At 42.3% G+C, this 20,218-nt stretch overlaps 1 protein-coding gene across 8 annotated transcripts in view; it reads right to left on the bottom strand.

Annotated features, from left to right (window-relative positions):
- chd6 (chromodomain helicase DNA binding protein 6) overlaps positions 1-20,218 on the bottom strand; it is an 84,087-nt gene that overhangs the window by 37,737 nt on the left and 26,132 nt on the right. For 6 of the 8 annotated variants that reach the window (XM_086200281.1, XM_086200282.1, XM_086200280.1 and 3 more), the window contains exons 3-5: positions 4,589-5,216; positions 3,632-3,770; positions 544-697 (exon numbers count right to left, since the gene is read on the bottom strand). In XM_086200281.1, the coding sequence (XP_086056407.1) occupies positions 544-697; positions 3,632-3,770; positions 4,589-5,216 (921 nt within the window). The remainder of the gene's footprint in view (positions 1-543; positions 698-3,631; positions 3,771-4,588; positions 5,217-20,218) is intronic. The other 2 variants (XM_086200283.1, XM_086200287.1) reach the window with 1 other exon arrangement.

Raw genomic sequence — 20,218 nt, 5'->3', positions numbered from 1 at the left:
ATTAAGAATGTGACTAAAAACAAGACTAAACTAAAAGAATGTCAAAGCAACAGTATCTAAAAGAGGAAAAGCTAAAAAAAAAAAAAAACAACAACCCAAAAACAGTTTAGAAGAAAAAGGATGAAATGAATAAAAATAATGAATAGTAAAAGAAAGGAAAATTAATATCAAAAGGATGTAATATGTTAAAATAATTAAAACCAGAAATAAAAGGTATTACAAGGAAAGCAGTCTAAGAATACAATTCTAAAACTGGGATTAAACTGGCTAAAATGTACATATTTCAATATCTCTGTGGCTATTCTAGGTTCTTGTAAAATTGTGACAAGTTTATCAGCTATCACATGTATCAGGATACCGTGATGTCTTCATTCTATCAAATCTCCAGAGCTGCTGTCACTTCAGAAGTGCAAACGCCGTTGCACCGTTTGACTAATAAAAATCATAGTATAAAGTTCATTTCTTTCCTATTGTGCAGCTCTAACCATGTCCATCAAATTAACCCGCTGGGTCGAAGTCCAAAGGGTCCTCCTACTGACTCACCGCGTTATCCAGAGGGTCTTGGCTGTCCTCCCCACCCATGTTGAGGGCTGACATTGAGGTAGTGTCATCGCTCTCCGCCCCCTCCTGGACAGCCAGCTCCTGGTTTCTCCTCTTTGCTTTCTTCTTCTTCTCAACCGGCAAAGCACCAGGATCTCTGAGGGAGGAATCCGCGTCATTAGCAGCTCGACAACCGTCACACGTGTCACACGCAATCGCGAAATTTCCGACAGTGAAATGAACCCCAGCCTGCTCGTTCGGCTTGAGTTAGAATGGAACAGGAAGTGTAGCGTTTCTGCTCTGTCGCTGCTAGGGAGGTCACGACCCCTCCGTCTGTATCAAAGCATTCATCAAAAACCAAAATATCCAGCATCACTGAGGTGACACATGAACATCAGAACTGTGCAGTCACAGAGGTCACCCAATGTCATCCATCCACCCTTGAATCAGTGTTTACTACTCCAGAGTTTCTAAAGCCAGACAGCAGGAGGAAAGCCTGCAAGGATTCTACAACTTAGATTTTCCATTGATAATCTGGCACAGCTGAGTGAGGAGGGCAGTTTGGGGAGGAATTGGATCAAGATGCTTTGACCCCCAAGCTAACGGAGCCAATTGCGGTCAAACGCAGACTTTGTAAACACCAGTTAGTCTTTTATTTTTTATTTGTCCTTTACTCAAGTCATCACTGAATCCATGTAATGGCAGAACATATCTTTTTGACATGCTACAAACTCTTATAGCCCACACTGATATTTAAAGAGCTAATCTGTCGAGCTAAACGTCCCAGAAATATATAACGTTCAAAACAATATTCGCCATTGCAAATGAAAAGCACAAGTTTTATTCATGCTTCCACTCTGCTGCACATTCATCTCGCGTTCGAGCACATTCATGAGACTGCGATGCCAGATTACATCCAGGGAGAAGGAGAGGGAGAGAGGAGGTCTGCAAATGTAGATCTACTCGTGGCACTACTCATTCACATGATGCTACAGAATAACAAATAATTCAACTGAATAAAGTAAGCGCAGTTGCTAATTTGCAGTCTCCAACTAATGCACCCTCATTAGCTTTATGCCCATTCCCTGGCAGCCCTGCTCAACCTTCCCCTTGGTAAACAGACCTGCAACTGCTGGGATTCTTGACTTATTAAAAGCCATGGTTTCCAAGTTTAGTTCTGTTTTGGTTTGTTTTTTTTTTTTTTTAATCTAAGTTGTATTCTACCTGGTGCTCCCTGATTCTAAAAATGTGGGAGACCACAGACATACTAACAGATTTCACTGGGTTTTTAATATTTCAATCACACTTGAACTTTCAGTCCAGATGCTGGAGCTTGGTGTTTATTCTACAAGATTGCAGAGGGCCAGTTCTCAGATAGGGTTGGACTGATAGCCGATGACGGAGGACAGTCATCGCCGCTGAGACCTCTACGGTCATAACAACGTGATCTGGAAGCCTTCTGTACTGGAGGATTGTGTCCCTTCCCCTCACAGGCACCTTAAGACAGGGGCTTTGTTCACGTTTGACTTGTGGGAAGCTGCACCTGCTGGTCACTGAACTGACGTTATGTCTCTGTGTCCCGTCATCATTTTCTCATGAAACCTTTTCGATTAGGGGCTCAGCTACATCCGCAGCCGTGTTTCTTTTCTGCAGCTCACTGTTAGTGTGCATCTTTCAATAAAGATAATCATGGCTATTGTTTTTAGCTCGGCTTCCTCATTTTATCTGGTTTAAACTAACATTTTAACACAGTTAAGTCAAGGACAGAAGGTGTAGTAAGAGAGACTGTTGAATACCAGCACAGGGATGAATGTTGACCAGGCAGAGATGCGAGTCCCTTCGTTGGACAGTTTTCTGGCCTGAGACAGCTGGAGGTTGCTGGTAGAACGGAGCCAAACACGGTGGCGACTACACCAGTGTCACTGTCCATCACGGATGTTTCTAATTTGGACACCATCATATGCTAATTTGATGGACATCCCCCAACCCAAGTGTCAGAGACATTTGTGTGATCGACTGTTGCTATCAGCTGCTTGCACATGTGAGTCATCAAATAACAAACAAAAATAGTGAATGAAGTCACTATCAACGAAGTCACAGAATCAGTATGACTTGCACGTTTTACAACTCAGGCAGGGGACGAGTTATAAATAAAGTTTTATTGTCTAATGCCCAGCAAGTGTCTGCCGTTGCTACAAGCCAATGCACCATCCAGTAGGCGTAGCGCCATCTTTAGCTCGCTCTCAGCGGCTTTTGTGGTTTTCTGCTAAATATTCCACGTCTCTGGTCCCTTCACACCACAAGACTTCAGTCTGATCTCACATGTAAATATCAATATTGTTCTTTTGGTGTTTCTCTTGACAGCTGTGATCCTCTTCTCTTTTCTCTACAGCCTCTCTGTCTCCCGTTGTACTTGCAGGAGCGTCTGTTTTTTATATTTCTTTTCTCCATCTCACATCCGTCTGCTGTGTCCTTTCTTTTGCTCCCACCAATGACTCATACCTCGTCTCTTTTTGGCTGTTCACTCATTATTTTCAGTGTCTCTCTTTCAAACGTAAAAGTACACGTAATGTCTCTACTTCCATTGGGAACACACTTCTACTCTCATATCAGTGTCCAATGTCTTTTATGCCTTTAAATCAATGTAATATTATCATAACTCTGTATCAGCTTTGCTTATTCTTAACGATTTAATTCAATCATAGCAAATTCTTCCTGCAAGTCCAAGCCATTAGCATCTATTTTGTCCAAGGTGAAGGATTAAGAAAAACAACCTTTCCCATCCTTTCTCACTTTCCAATAAAGCAACAAAAAAAAAAGAAGACAAAGAAAAAAATAGTGCCTCCAAGGAATATATTTGTTAGAGAGTTGTAGGGAGAAGCACGACGTAATTTGTTGGAAATGACAAGTAAACAGCTGCCTTTCTCCCGCCACTCCATCAGCAAACCCTTCAAGGGCTTTTCGAACACAGCCTCTTTCACCGAGTGCATCTTAACTCGTTTCCTTCTTTCAGAGTCAGAATCAGAACACTTTATTGATCCCCGTGGGGATCTGCTCTCCTCCACATTACTTGCAGGGCAGAAAATCTTACCTGGGTTTGCGGCCCCTCTGTTTCGGTGCTGAGGGAGCTGGGGTCTTAGTGTTGGCCTGGCCGTGGTTCCTACTGTGGCCCTGGATGACCTGGACCAATCCTTGGGCCTTAGTGGGGAGTCCTGGGGCAGGAGGGAGTGCTGTTTAGGAAAACAAGAACAGTCTTTCTGACCTGAGCCTTATTATTTCTAACATTTTCCATTAAACTGACTAAGAATGACCAAAGGCTAACAAACCTGTGTGGGAGCACCGCACAAGTCACACTGATATCTAGTTTGTAACTGAATTTTCTGCTCTAAAAGTGGCCATAAATGTCTCGCCATGCAAAACTATTTGCTGTGATATTTGCACAGGTAAGACCATTTAATTGAAGCGTCTAAACGATGTGATAAAACTTATTAGCAACATTACGCAAACTCAACTCAGCATCATTTCAGTTCTCAGTAGCATTCTCCAACATTGACAAATACTGGACACTAAAAAAAAACAAAACCCAAAAAACAGTTTTCATCTTTGAAGACATTCTACTTTCACACACACGTCAGCAGTCAGCCTTAATTAAATCAATCAATCCCATGACTTTAAGATTAATTCATCCCAACAAGGTTAATCGTGTCATTTACAATACCAAACGATGTTAAAGCTTTGAAAAGTCAAGATAAGATCAGATTATTAAATGTAGCCTCTGTGAACTGATGACACTGGAGCTCATAAAACACACTGCAGTGATTCCTCCTGCCAATACATCCCACATTAAAGGATGTATTCCCTTTAATTACAGTCATCAAATCATTAAAAACAAATCAAAACAGAATTAGTTATTTGTACTTCATTAATAATACAAACAAAACAAAGCCAGAGCACTTGACAAATATCACTAATACACCATCTGTCCACACACACACTACACGTGCCACACACACACTCAAACAAGCCACCTCAGCCACTGTGAGCATACCTTGATTTGTGGGCACAGGAGGTAAGATTTTGACCTTCGGTTTCCTTCCTCTTTTGCCAGGCACCTTGACGGGCACCTCAGCAGGCCCGGGGGCCAACGCAGCACCCGCTGCTTTCCGGCCCACCACATTCTTAAGCCCTGTACGAGTGTCTGTATTGCCCTCCCTCCCCTTGGTTCTGCGCTCCTTGCGCTGCTTGCCTTCCTTGGGATCCTTGCTCTTCCGCAGTGTGACCAGTGTCGCCTCCCTCTCCTCCCTCCGTTTCTTTGGTATGCTTTCCCTTTGCTCCCCCTCCCCGCCTTCCCGTTCTCGCTTGTCCTTTTTCTTTCGTTTCTTCTTTACCCTTCCTCCGCCTCCTCCATCATCCTCCTCGCTCAGAGAAGAGGGAGGGCGGGGGGCTCCGCCAGAGTGCTTAGCGGCATGGGTCCCAGCCATGGTGCAGTGATTGGACATAGCCGTGCTGCCCACAGGGGTGAGGAGGCGGAGTTGGTCCTTGGGGCCCACGACCAGGTGTCCCCGTGGGATTGTGGAGACTGTAGTTTGTGCGTTGCTGTTTTGGTCCGAGGCAGAGGAGGAGGCTGCTGCAGCGGAGGCCGGAGGTGGCGTGTGCTTCAGGAGACCAGTGAACATCTGAAAGTGGGTCACACATTGAATGTGTTTATCACTGTCACACTGTTCCCACTCATTAATTAATTACAGTCAGTCTACCTTACTGCAGCTTTCTTGTTAAATAATCAACTTCTTTCTTTAATCGCTGTTCAGTGAAAAGTAATTTTCTTCCTGATGTATCATTTATGAATTTACGTGAGTTTTGCATTCCGTTTTGTTACCTTTTTAATTGTCTCAATTATGCAATTCTAATGCCGTCTTCCTGTATTACTCTGGTGCACTTTACCAATTTGTACACTGCTCTGTGGATGAATGCAGTTATATAAATAAAAGTGTGTCGATTCCCTTTATTTTGTATCTCGGAACAGCCTGTAGATCCTCCTCAAGTTTGATTCATACAGTAGTTGAGCATCAACTGGACACTATGACCAATACCGTAGGTACACGTCACCACATACGTGCACCTCCACGGATATGTAACTACTCTCCACGTCAGCGCAGACCACAAATACTGGGACCGCTCCAGCTTGTAGGATTTCCTCCTACTCACTTCCACAGGCTAATTTCCACATCCTCTCCTCCTCGGGTCTGAGCTTGTTTTGGCTTCATACTGTATTTGCTTCAGTAAATGTTGTACGGTTGTTAGATATTTATTCAGTGCGACTCCAAAAACTATTTGCTCCGTTTCAACTGGCTCTGTTGGAAGGACATGGAGTATCTTTAGACAGTGGCAATCGATAAAAGTCCTGCTGTGAACCACCATTTTAGCTGTATAATTGCTGTGGTACAATCTGTATTGGTCATGTGATTAGACCATGGCGTGGCCCCGACACACAACTCTAAATCCAGCTTTAGAAGTCAACATTCAACATAGATTACACAGTTTGCCACCGAACCCACCATTGTTTGTTTTTAATCTAACAGAAATACAACATTTAGTGCTTGAAATAAGCCTGTAAGATTAGTATTTGTTAAATATGCAGCATTTTATAACTACTCAGTCACACTAAGAAGACACTCAGCTGCTAGCAGCTACAAGAGGGCAGAGAGGATGTTTAATTACTGAGCAGTACATCAAAATCACGCCGTACACTGTGTTTACCATACATGTTCTTTTCTGAACCTCGCTTAAGAAATGCAGCCGACTCTTTTTTATCGTTGCCTGTAGGTTAGTTCCTATTTAGCTTCACATCATTCTCGCCAGGTTCACCCTGCAGGGAGGCTGCCAGGTCTCTGCTCACCTGCCTGTTGAGGAGCTGTTATTTCTTGGCCTCTCTCAAGGCTACTTTGGTATTATCATAGTGCAACAGCCATCCCCTCGCACCTCTATACTCTTAGTTTTCAGGTTGTACGCTGCTGTGTGTTAAGCACCTTCTGGTCTCATCTCAACAGTCATCAGAAAGTAGCCATTTGAGCTAGAATTCTTGCCATTATGCATAACTGTAAGATAAAAACCTGAATTCATATCAAGCCAGGAACCTAATCTGACTTCCACAACCTTAAAATATCAAAGATTCAGGACTAACTGTCACAACACAATCTTGAGAAACAGACAGGATTACAGCAACTGGTCTGTGTGATCCAGAATACTGCTGCCAGGGTTGTAGCAAGAACCAAGTGAGCTCAACAGCATATAATGCCAGTTTTCAAATCACTTCATTGGCTCGAAGTATCGGGAAAATTAACTTCAAAATACAATTAACCGTGCGTAAATCAGTGTATGGCTTATATCCCAGCTCTCGTAAACCATTACCAACCTTGCAGACTGTTCAGGCTGGCTGCCTCTGGATTACTTGTGGTTTTAAGGATATTTACCAAAGAACGCAAAGACAGCATTAGTCTTTTTTCGTAGACGCCTTTGAACGAATTGAATTCTATCAGTAAATAATGAATTATTTCTGATTTGATTGGTGCCTTGCACAGCAGCCTCCACCATCAGTGTTTGAATGTGTTTGTGAAGGTAAATGTGTTGTGAAGTACTTTGAGTGATAAGATGAGTAGAAAAGTACTAAATCAAATACCCGGAGTGTGACACTCTTTGTTTTCTCTTAATTTTCTGAACATTTCTGTTATTGTCTCTATTTGTAGGCGAAGACAGACGTGGGAAACAGGCTGCAGGGGGAACCATCTGTCACAAAGCACACTGCTAAGCATCAACGGGCCACCTCTGGGCCTCGCTGCGCTTTCTTTAAAGAAGGATGGCAACATTTAAGTCCTCTCAGGCAGGCTGCAAACATCTACACTAGTATTGTACAGTGCCCTCTGCCAAGAGTGGGTCAGGGGGGCATTCCATATGAATAAATAGATGTCAATAAAAAAATGTTTCAAGTTTTCTTTTGCAGTCAAGTGTCACTTTATTTCATATTCTCAAACTGCCTATTGATATTCACCCTGACTGCCAGCACACACATCACTCAGGTACAATAAAAACTTTTCCTTCAACTGCGAGAAGAAAGAAAAAACCCTTGCATGTATTTGAACTAACACTATCAAAACATTTACAAAGGAAGCCTGTAAAAAACAGCTGAAATGACGTGTTCCTCATTAATTCTAGAAAATACAGCTGCGGTTGGTGGAGATGCACGCAATTTCATGACTAGACCTACAGAAGTGCTTGGTTAGTCAGACATGCCAGATAAACTAACTCTGGAAGTCAAATTTTAAAAAGGTAGAATAATTTTACTTTGACAAGGTCGACTTGGCCCAGTTGTGGATGACTGGTTGACTGATGTGCACCCGCGATTGGCTCTAGTTGCTACGCTGTGGTTTGGATTTGCTGCTGCTCACATTTTTAATCTACAATGTCATTTTTATCGTTACTGTTAAGTTCATTTCTAGTTTAATTTATTGCATTTTTCATTTTTATGATGAAATGTGGATTCTGTTACTTAGTACAGCTGTGGTTTTACCTGGCATCTTTTATTACAACAACAGAGTTCTATTGTCCAGCGTATATGTGTGCCTCATATGGATTTTACATTATTAAAAGAGAAAGACCTAATAAATGACAATGATGATAAAGAGCTATTTGAATATTAATTAAAGTTGGTGACTGCAAACCTAACCATCATTTAATTACAGGATTCCTGCACAGCTAATACTTTAAAATTGAACATAAAACATCCAACATTTCATTTTAATTAAGAGAAGAAAAGTATCGTTCATGAGGGTCGTGCATCCTTGAAAAGTTAGAACCAATGTAAAATACAAATGAGTTACAATTGTGCAACACCTTGCAAAATGACATAGTGGAGGATCATAGTGTGAATTTATTAAATTGTGAAATAATCAAGGGCTGGTCAAATGTTTTGGATTCGTTTTTGGATGGCACTGGACTGCAATCCTGCTGTTGACTGAGGGAAATGTGTTGTTTCTTGTTCTTTCAACAATTGTATTGTCACACAAATTGTCGTGATTGTTACATAAATGCATAACCAAAATAAAGCCATTGCGATTTATTTACTCACATCCTAAAGCTGACAAGCACTGTGAAATTCCTTTATCTCAGTCTGCTCATTGTTGAATGGATCAGGCTGAATGGACTAAAGACTGTAGTTTCCAACTACGACTTGATGAAGCTGCCTCAGAGAACGAAGGAGAGTATCAGTACCGTGAAGCCTGCATCATAAAGGAATGATATCGTGCAATCTGATTGATTCTTGCAGGGATATTTTCTCTACTTCGCCACATCCCAGGAAGCAGAAATTAAACAGCATGCTGGAATCTTGCTCCAGCAGGTCATACGCTCTCCCTGACGAGAATCATATCATTGAAACAACCTGCCAACTCATCTCAAATACCCTAAGGCATCCCAAAACAAATCTGCTGTTATGGCCTTGTTTTCAATGCCACACAAATACAGCATGTAAACCACAGGAAACTGGCACTTCTGACGGAGGAACTGTGAACTGATCGCCATCTTTCACCAACTTACATTAAAAAACAAACAAACAAATTTCTGGACACAAAAGTGAGAATCGTCGGGCTGAACCATGAGATCTTCTAAGAGAATGAAAGATGTCACCACTTCAACTACAAATGCAGGTTAAATACAGAGTAAGAACCAAATGATCAATATTTCAAACAAGTCAATAGTGAATGACTGTGTCCAGAGGAACAGAGGCATGTGAAGGGCATGTTGAGGACAACAAGCCTATGAACCAGGATGCTGCAGTTCTGAATGGCAAGAGGTGTGTTAGTAACAATCTGACAGCTGCGGATGGACCCTTGGCCTCTAAGAGCTGCTTTACAGGCGGAAACGTTCACAGAACGAGTTACAGGCTGCAAATAATCCACAGATTTAGCGTGATAGTTTAACAAAAATGAGCTAGCTTGATTAACTATAAACCTATTTACATCTTGCATGATTTTGGGTGAGCCAACCGAATAGCGAATATCAAATCAGACGTGTGCTGTCGCTTTTTCTTCCTGCACTGACTTGCTCCTTTTTTCATGTCTGTCCCGGAGAACAGGAAAGGGCCCACTTGTGTATTAATACTTGCTGATAGTGAGGACCAAACACAACCAACTGTAAGACTCATTTCCACAAACCCATTTACGAAGTCTAACTTGGTGTAATACACGGAGTATCTCCCCGGGAGGCTACAGCACATCTGAATGGGACAATTCATCGATAGAGGACTATAACAGATAAAGCAGAAGCTCACTCACGCTGACATTTTTGACGTACTCAGGCAAAATACTGAACCCAGAAGTTGTCATTGAGAATGAGTGGACTTGCGGACTATCAGATTTAGGGGCCCCGAATGGAAAAGAAAGGACTGGCTACTCTGCTGGTGAGAACATTCTCCCTTTGATTCAAATAAGAGCGACGTCATCATCCTCTGATGGATTATCAGTGTTTTCGATGGCTGTTGTGGGAAACTAGTTTTAAAATGTTGAGAACTTTGCAACTGAGTTTCAGACAACTTGCAAGTGTGTTGCAAAAGGGTTTCACACCGTACCAGCTGATTACAACTTAGGCTAAAATTTCAGCTAGCTAGGATTGTGTGACGGCTTTGTTGTGTTGAAGTTGCAGATGTCGCATATCTGAAGATGTTCTCTCATCTTTCAGCAGCTTCACATTAATATTCTATCTGAAAACTTTAAATGTCAAACTGAACCAAGTTGCACCAGGCTTCCAGGCCTGGTTGGAATAACCACTTACTGAGAAATATCAATATGATTTCAAACTAGACGTAGGATGAGACAACGCTGTTTACATCAAGTTACAGTTTGTTGTTGTGTTCAAATTACATTACACAATTAACTACATCCATAAATCTCTCCAGTCTCCACATTCCCTCGGCAAACACACAAATTCACGCTAATGGAGTGCTCGCTAATGAAAAACACTTGATTTTTAAAGACCAAAAAAAAAAAAAAGTCCACTTATTTGGAGCTAGCTCAGGTTGATGTTATCAGATGAGCAGCAGAATCGTGTTCTTTGTTGAGAATCCATAAAAGAGGTTGCATCCTGAAGTGAAAGCGCTTTCAATCTCTTCCACCATTTACGACTGTATCGTAAAAAGCAACTGTCATGTTCTTACCATTAAAAAAAAAAAGTTAAAAACTGTGTCCCACTATTAAGCTAATAGCAATGTGATGTGAGTTTGTGCAATTACATAACTGCACAAAAGGCCACAATTCACAATTTAATTTAAATAAATGGGCGCTTGAGGATCTGTAAACTTACAACTTCTCCAATTGTGTTGATTCTGCTGGTTGGATGGTGTGTGTGTGTGTGTGTGTGTGTGTGTGTGTGTGTGTGTGTGTGCAGTCACATGACTATCAGGCGTGCAGACTGCAGATTGACTTATAAGCAGAAGCATGAAAAGCAAGCAGACAATGGACTGGTGGTGAAAAAGAGCTCACCAACAGTTATATGGCGATTCCAGTACGGCGACGATCAACAGAAAGATGCGCTGTGCAAATCTTACAGAGTTAAAGTCGCTGCATCCTGCGGCAAGACGATCAATCTGACTCCACACCTGACAGCACAGAGAGACTTCTGATGAATGGACGCTAGTGAAGGCCCAGACAAGTGAAGACAAAGACAAAGATTTAGCTAAAGTTGTCGAAGCCAAGTGAAACAACAGGGGAGCACAATTACAGTGTCACATCACAAGAGACATAAAGAAATCCCACCAACAAACACCAAGGGAGGGGATGTGCTGCCGATACACACGTTAACAAAGACGGATTTTTGAGAAGGATCCACTCTCTGGACAGAAGGTACCGGCTAGCTTCCCTAAACTCCTCCCACACTGCTGTCCCATGCGCGTAGCCATAGACCTCATCTCACATTGCTAAGTTATGAATCTTTTTCACCTCTTTGCCTATGAGTCAGAAGCCAACTCGTGCTAATCAAAGGAAAAAAATAAATATTAAAGTACAATGGGATTTTTAGTCAGAATTATGAGAAATATCTTCCTTAAAGGCTCATGATTCCACTTATTAATTCATCTATTATATCGCAATATTGTCTATTATACTGGCAATCCCGAACTCTCACCAGTAATAACCATCAACAGTGAGTGTTTACACTTGAGAGAAAGGTAACTGTAATGATCAGTGTCGACTGATACGAACATTTTATCATGAAACTGTTCTGCATCGCTCAGTCTTCTGCACGTCCCTGCACTACGGAGGGCATAAGCTACAAAAAAAATCAGTTCGATCAGAAAAAAACAACAAGAGAACAATACCTAAAGCTGCTGTTGCAACAATAAACACGCACTGATATGGAGTAACTCTCCAAGGTCAGCTGGGATACGACAATTCAGCTCAGGCTGTTCTGTCAACAAAGCACGTTGTTTATAGTTTGCTTTGACAAACAACTCGAGCAAGTTGTCCACGGGGACGGAAGAAAAACAAGAGGTTCAGATGTACTGAGAAAGCACATATAAAGCATGCAACACTTGACAGACAAACAATTATCTGAAGCCCAGTCGATCAAAATGACGTATCTGTTTCAAGAGAGACCAGGCCAATCAAGCCTCCACGAGAAAAAGCACTCAGCTGCATTAATCAGCTGGATGATGTTCATCAACTGTAACAGCATTTTAATAACTGCACAGCAGTGCAAAAACATCCAAACTGTGAAAATTCAACTAATTATTCAAATCATAGCAACAATTTCCAGGATTTGATGCATTGTTCTATACTCATAAAATAAATTTATTTCCTTAAAATCTGCTTTGTTCTTTTTTTTCCCCCTTTCAGTTCACCACAACAATGTTTTATTATGTAGGATACACACACACAAAAAATAATAAAGGCTGTAAACTGTACATTCCATTTTCTTAGGCTGGCTTAAAAACAAAAAGATAGCGTGTAGAAAATTTCATTCACTAGACAGTCGTATGATAAGATAAAAACTTCCTTTTTGACCCTGTGAACAGAGATAATAAGAACCGGCCAATAGCGAGTCTGCAAGCATGAGAGGTGGTGCTCAGGATTTCCACATGCAGTAATAAAACATAAAGCACAACCATAAAGGTTGTTCAGGCACTGGTCCGATTCAGTCACTGAGTGCTTCACTGTAATCCAGTCAGGCTAAGAAAGTTGCTTCAGCAAGCCTGCAGGGAGACACGGGATTTATTCCTCTAGAAGAAAGCTAATTGAAGCTTGAAGACAAGTTTAATGTGCATACAAATACGCTCACTGCATGTGTGAATTACACTGAGTCATTTACTAAGATCCAATTTTGGGACCACAGTAAACTGATTGAGTCATGGTTCAGCTTGCCTCCATTTTCATCATGCAGTGAAAGATGACGTCTCTTCTTGATGTAAAGATTGATATAACTCATCTTAGCACTCCAACAGATCAGATTAGCAGCCCTGTACGCTGACGGCAATGGAGTCTCACAGAAGACAAAGTCAAAATCCAACAGAGCCGCATGTGACTCTCAGCTGGAGACTATTTCTGAAGCCTGCAGGACCACTAGATTGCTGTGGTTGGCGGATCTTATAATGTTGACCTCCATTTTAAAACAAAATTTAGGAAGAGCCAAGGTTTAACAAATTTGAACACAAGAATGTAAAGCAACCATCAAGATACTGTGGTATCAGGAAATACAGACAGAGATAATGTTAATAAAAAAAAATTGGGACGTGCCGATCAGATACTTGTTATCAGTATTGGCCCGAAACTGACCCAAATCAGATACTGGAGATAAACTTTAGAAATATGATCCAATCCATCAGCCCGAATAGTTGTGTAAATGCTCCAGTAGACATTGAGCAGCGTGCCACAACACGCCATGAAGGCAGACGACTTGGGGGGTAACACATACAGGCAACACGTGTCAAATGTGACTGCACAACACAGTCAGGTTGCATGTATTTCTTTCTTTATGGAATTCAGGAATATAGTTTCATATTTACACACTTTTTAGATGGCAGGCGAAACAACCTGCAGACTTACCAATGTTCCATGAGCTGCTAGGATTCGTATCGAGACAGACTCAAGTTTGGGGCAAACCCAAACATTTTGTTAGGGCCTGAGCCAGAAGGTACTTCTGGCGAAGACCCTATTATGTTTGCTCGGCAGAGCAACACATTAGCAGCACTAAAAACACTAAAAACACACACTAAACAGTGTCCCAGGCCCCCCCAACACCCATGAGGCAACTGGGCCAGACGGCCCGGAGCCAGTTTTCACATACACACCCATTCAAAACCTGGTATTATACTGTTCTTGCTCTCAATGAGTGCGCGCTATATGCGCATAATGCGCATAATGCGCATAACGCGCATAATCTAATTTGACCCCCTGAACATGCATGAAATTCGCTGAAATTTGGCACAATCGTTCGGTATGTCTCAACATTCACTAATCAAAAACAAAAACGCCACTAAAGTCTATAGCGCCACCTAGGGAGCCACACAAAAAAAAGATAATTTTTTTTAATTTCGCGCGCTATAACTCCTCACACAAAACTCCCACAGACATGGGACCAACACCGTTGGACTCGTCTCATCAAGACGAACAATTCTTACACTCTGACCCCTCACCTATCTCCAACAGAATGTCCACAAATTGGACAAAACTGTCAAAATCAGGACTTTTTTTACTCCCCGAACAAAATCTATCTCCTCCTAAACCGTAAATGCCAGGGCTTCCAAACTTTCACACATTACTCTCCCAACTGTGCTCTTCAAAAATCTTTAAAGGCTAATATACTACGCGCTCGGTTTGGATTTTATAAGCCCTCAAAGTGGGGGAGACACGTTTTACGCTTACAATGGAAGTCAATGGGGAGGCCGTGTCCTCTCATGGTACATACTCTCGAACAAATGCTTCTCACGTCTATACCATACATCGCACAGCTTTTAAAAACATATCACTGTATTCCTGACAAAAATCCCTACAAAAATATGGTATTTTGTGTTACTTTCCACCAACGTAGGCCGAGTTATTCAGCTTTTACACACTACATTTCTCTTCATCCTCCACTCTCTCCACTCTAGCACAGATCAAAGAAAGTGCAGCGGGGGAGGGGTTCTTAATGGGCCAGCTGGCAGCTCTGCTCTCAGCTCTGCCAGAGATGGCAGAGATTTGTTTACTGTAGTCATGGAAACCACAATTGGCACTTCTCTGCCCTCATGTACATACTCTCAAACAAACACTTGTCGCTTCTAAATGAAAACACTCACACCTTCAGAAAACACACCATTGAATTCCTGAGAAAAAACTCTACGAACTGATGTCTTTACATTACACTTTTGACCAACATATGCAGAGTTATGACTGTGTTTGTCAGTTAAACTGCCAAATCCTCCTCTGCTCTCCACTCTGACAGAGATGGCAGAGAGCGAGCAGAGAAGGGAGGGGCTCTTAAAGGGCCGGCTCTCAGCTCTGCACTCACACTGTGCAGCGCACTGAGGCTCGTATCTCCTAAACTACAAGGCCTAGGGATTTGCCGATTACACCGTTGGATTCGGGCCGGTGTCAAGGACGCGGCCGTAGGCCGCGCGGGGGCTCAGGCCCTAACAACGCTGCTTGCAGCTTTAATTTTGTTTTGTTTTTTATTAAGGACAATCAACAGTCAGCCATGAGATCTGACAACTTTTTCCTCCTGGTCTTTATGACAATTATAAATAACTATGAATACAACCGAAAGGAAACATTTTACCATGCTAGATTTTTCAGCAATGTCACCCAGACTTCCCACATCAATTCCCAAGTGACAGAATGAGCTGCCTCTTCAAAATCAACCGATGCAAGTGAATCAGAAGCGGAAGGTTGTGGCTATCGGCCACCAGCTGTGTTTCATATATAATCTCTTGTGCCGCATGGTCGGCCATCTGTTGCACGTCCTGCCTTCTTTTGCGTGACTGTTAGTGGGCACTAACCATCTGTATGTGGTGTAGGTGTCTGAACACCATCCATGCAGGATGTCTCCATACTGTTGTCAACACTACAAACTGGAGAGCATTATTACACTTGGCAAAGGAAGTGAGTGTTTCTGAGAACAAGGCAACGCCGGCTCATTACCATAAGTGGAATTCTGAATTAGAAAGGCTGCGCTCAGATCGTGGCCCATGAAAATGCACCCTGACATTCTTCAGAGGCCTACTGCAACATCTATGGCTTTTCACAGACCCCCCCCCCCCCCTCCACCACCAACAAACCCCCTATGACAGCAAAGCAGAATGATAAGGGTTCTAAAACTGACTGAAGCCTGCTCTTACACTCTTGACCATTTAGAAACCTGAGAGCACATCACTCTCACTGTGGAGGGACTCGCATGTCAGGGTCAGAGCAAAGTGGAATGACTGAGTGACGTGTGCGTGTGTTTGTGTCTACATGCAAATTCCCATGCGGCGGGAGTATTTTTGTCCACAGGAAATGTGTGCAAGCCTCATCAACGTATAGCTGACGGATGAAAGATGGGGAGCAGGTGCATGTGTTGGTTTTTTTTTTCCCAGAGCTGCTGTTAAATATGAGCTTCTCTCAGGTTTCTCACACAGGTATGAGGAATCATCTCAATGAGTGACAGTCTCACACACTCACTCACACACACACACACACACACACACACACACACACACACACACACACACACACACACACAGAGAGCTCAACGACCTCGTCGCCAGTTAGTTTGGGGGTGGCGGAGGGGGGGTACCTGGGCTGTTGTCATGGAAACTGGCTCTCCATGCCACAGCTGCGGGTAGCGGGGAGGCAGACGTAAACACGTGGTTGCCATGGTGACCCTTTCGCTGCCACCAGCTTCGAACTGTCCATCCATCCACTCTGTCAGCTACGTGTCTCTATGATGGATGGACACACTCTCTCTAGCTGATCGTAGTCCGGATTTCTCTGACTGAAATCACTTGACATGTGCAACAACATCCAACTCCTGGAGCATATTCCTCCACTGAGGAAGACCCATGTTATATTTCCAAGACTGAAAACAGCCATTGACATTTTTTTTATTCGACGTACGCTGTGTGTGTGAGAGATGGTTAGACGTCAGCAATGGTTTCACACACAGCATTGATTCTCTCATCACTAAGGTGAACATGAGAGGCCAGATACCATTTAGTTCCAAGATGAAGTTAAAAGACGTTTCAGCTGTTGCTGAGTTGTCAAAATTTGTTTTAGTTCATTTATCATTTGACCCATGATTCAGATTTGCAACAGAATTTCATGGTCTCTTTCTCAGCGGTTGCTATACCTCAGCCAACAGACGGACAACAAATGACTCCGTCAGTTGGTTTAGAGCAGATAAAATAAGCTGTGTACTACCACCACAAACAGAGTAGAAGACAAAAATGGCGGAAGGTCTTGGGGATTCAGCCTCAGGTGGGGAATATGCAATTGTAATGGATGCTGTTGGGACACAAAACTGACGTTTGGGGATACTGGTGAAGACGATGGTGCCAGAGACAGCTGGTCAGTCACCTCTGTTTAAGAGCTTACTTGATTTATGAGTGGCCATCTCACATTTTGAGCATTTACTGCTTTTCTAAGATTCACTGATGGAAACCCGACTCCTGTGCGTTGAAGACATCCTTATGTGTTGCCCATAATTTAGAAATGATGGCACTAGATTAATTAGTGATCAGAATGTATGTTTCAACCGCCACAGAAGACAGAAAGTAGGAGTCAAACTTATTCAAAGCTACATCTCATGATTTACTTTACTTTCAGTGTTGGTTTGACTCACTCTCGACCAGCAGTCCAAGCACCCCAACCCAGGCAACAATATTCTTCTGAGTCAACACGGATTTGCCTAAAATGTATTTCGTTCGCAATTGCACGAAAGTGGTCTTCATAGAGCACACACAAAACCACACAGTAAAGCCACCTTCCACTGTGATTAGAGAAAGAAAAATTGCAGGTGTTAAAGACGAGGTCAAGAGCCAGAGGAGCAAGAGCACGTTTCTCTCAAGTCCCTACATGACATGAGTAGCAGAGTAATGAGTCTGAATCCCAGGGTGAGGTACCCGGGAGAAAGACTTGAGAGCACTCTGCTAAGGTCAACTGCAGTCCTTTTAGTTAAAGCTCAGCGTTGGTGTGAGAGGACTCAAACTTTACAGAGAAAGAGTGGAATATCTCATCTTTTAAAGCTTAAAGCTCTTCGGAAAATAGACTGCATTTGTCTAGCTTATCTACAGTGGAGTCCAAGTGGTGCAGGCACAAACACACTTTTGTTAGTCATCTCAAAAATCGCTTTTGTTCTGGAATAATTTTTTTTTTTTAAAAGGAAAAAAAACATGGTTGAGGGAACCCATGAAAGCGCTGGAGTAATATTTGATTGCATTTGAAGAATTCCGACACTGCTATAAACTGTATGTATGTTTAATAGGTCTGCATGGAAATTCAACGCTCCCGTTTGGTCCAATTAAAGGCCGGTCAGGATCAAATGTTTGGGACTAACATGAAGATTTAGGCCTGGTAAAATGTTCTTCTTTCAACACCCAAAGCAATGGGAAGAGGCACCCTCCGTTTAGAGCGTGGGGACCTTGTGATTGGCAAGATGCTACCATAGTGACCTGTCCACCTGTTATTAATAATAGGCTGAATTTTAACATTTAAAAAATTGCAATATAATTTGAATATTAAACACAATAAAGCATGAAATTGTTATGAGACTAAACATCAAGACTGTCAGCAGTAGAAACTAGAAAACACTGGCTCCAGGATTGAAAGCCTGGAAGACCAGTAGAGGACAGGGATCGTATTGAAGCCCAGTTTCAACTGCAAGGTGCAAAATAAATAAATAAATAAATAAATAAAATCAAACCCTCTAGGTAAGGCTCATCTGACCTGGTTTCATCAGGAGGTTGAGCAGGGCAAAACAGAAGTTATTAATTATTTACAGCAACATGATTTGTTCAAGATTATTTCTCTCCCTTGTTTCCATTAGAGCTGTTTTCAATTTAAATACACAGGAAATGAAGTGAAATCATTCACAACTCGCTGCAATGCGTGAAATGATGAAGGACAGGGGCAGAACTAGGCCACTCGCGCCGGAATGAGTAACACAACCGAATCACTGCTCTCCAAGTAGGCCACATTTGCATGATGCAAAGAACGGTACCTGGGACATAAAACTACATGAAGCAAAGCCACTTGACGGGGCAAATGGCTTTCTGCACGTTCTATTGACTCAATAACCGCAGATCTGCAGACGCAGTGGTACAGCATGTACTTGTTCCTTCATTGATCCAAACCTGTCTCAGAGGTAAATCTGTTGATGAGGAGCACATGGAGACTTTCTTCCGCCCACACTGTTGTTAATAATGTGTAGTCATTATGTTTCTATTTAAATTTCATGTCTTGCAGCTGTAATGACCCAAATTTGCCCACGGATGATTGATGACAGTCATCTTATGACCATTTTAGCAAATGTCGTCTCCTCATCCCCAATTTCAAACCGGTCTTTTACCCTCCATGCCTGTGTTAAGCTATCTTGTCACAAGACAAATACAATTCCTGCTTTTACTTTATTCAGTTAAATACAGTTGTTCGTCGTCTGGATCACGGCATCTTTTGTTGTCATCTCCATTCCCGTGTTATTTCACCTTCGGCACACATCACAAATTTGGAAGTGAGGCACAGGACAAAACAACAGCCATTTTAAAGGAGAGTTTCAGTCCTTTATGATGAAGCCGCTGTAAAATATTGTGTATTGATACAAAACTGTATCTAGACCGCATCAGTATTAGTGGCCCAAACAAACTGCTCCAAAATGTCTGATTTTATTGATAATTTGGATTTACTGGGTGGATGAACGGTTTGAGGAGATGGGCGGCATGGAAAACAAAGATGTTTAACAAAGAGATACTGAAATTAATGACAGAAACATTGGACTGTTAATCAAAACTATCTGCTGTTTTCAGACCCGATGTGCTGAGAAAGACTGACGCAACTGACACTAAAACAAGTGGTTTAGTATTCATGTTGACCTCCATGTAGGGCAACGCATCAATGATCCACTGATCAGCCTGACAGGATGTTTGTTTTAAAGATCCCTGATTCTTAACTAGAAACGTTTCAATTGGAGCAGTGGAAAATAACTTTACCCACCAAGTGTTTGACAGACTTTGAGAAAATCAAGCACTCTCGTGCACTGAATCCAAACACAGCAAGCTCGATGAAATCTGCTTAGACTGCCACCACCTGAAGCCTCCAGGAAGAAAACAGTCAGAAGTACACTGTGATGCCATTCAACAAGTAACTCAAACTAGAAATACTGTATTATGGTTGAAGGCCTCACAGAAGTGTGCCTCAGTTCATCCTAGAGTTCCAGAGGACGCTTGCGGCAAATTTAAAGAAATTCCCTACTAGCGTTCCCTTTAACAGCAACGGGATGGACGTACGTATGGACAACCTGAAATCACGATGTCTGTGGCCCACAGCTACCGCCAGCACAGAGACATAAAACACACAAGGACGCCTGCAAAAGAGCCTACAGGGATTAATGTTTGAGCAGCCAGGGAACCCACTGTGTCCTGTCTGTTTGATGGAGAAATACCTCTCCTTGCTACCGCAAAATCCATTGG

Source organism: Aulostomus chinensis, chromosome 3 (genome assembly GCF_037954235.1).
Source record: "Aulostomus chinensis isolate RoL2024-O1b breed Wild chromosome 3, RoL_Achi_v1.0, whole genome shotgun sequence".
Lineage (NCBI taxonomy): Eukaryota > Metazoa > Chordata > Actinopteri > Syngnathiformes > Aulostomidae > Aulostomus > Aulostomus chinensis.
Note: the sequence above shows the minus strand (reverse complement) of the source record. Positions and strands in the feature narration are given on the sequence as shown.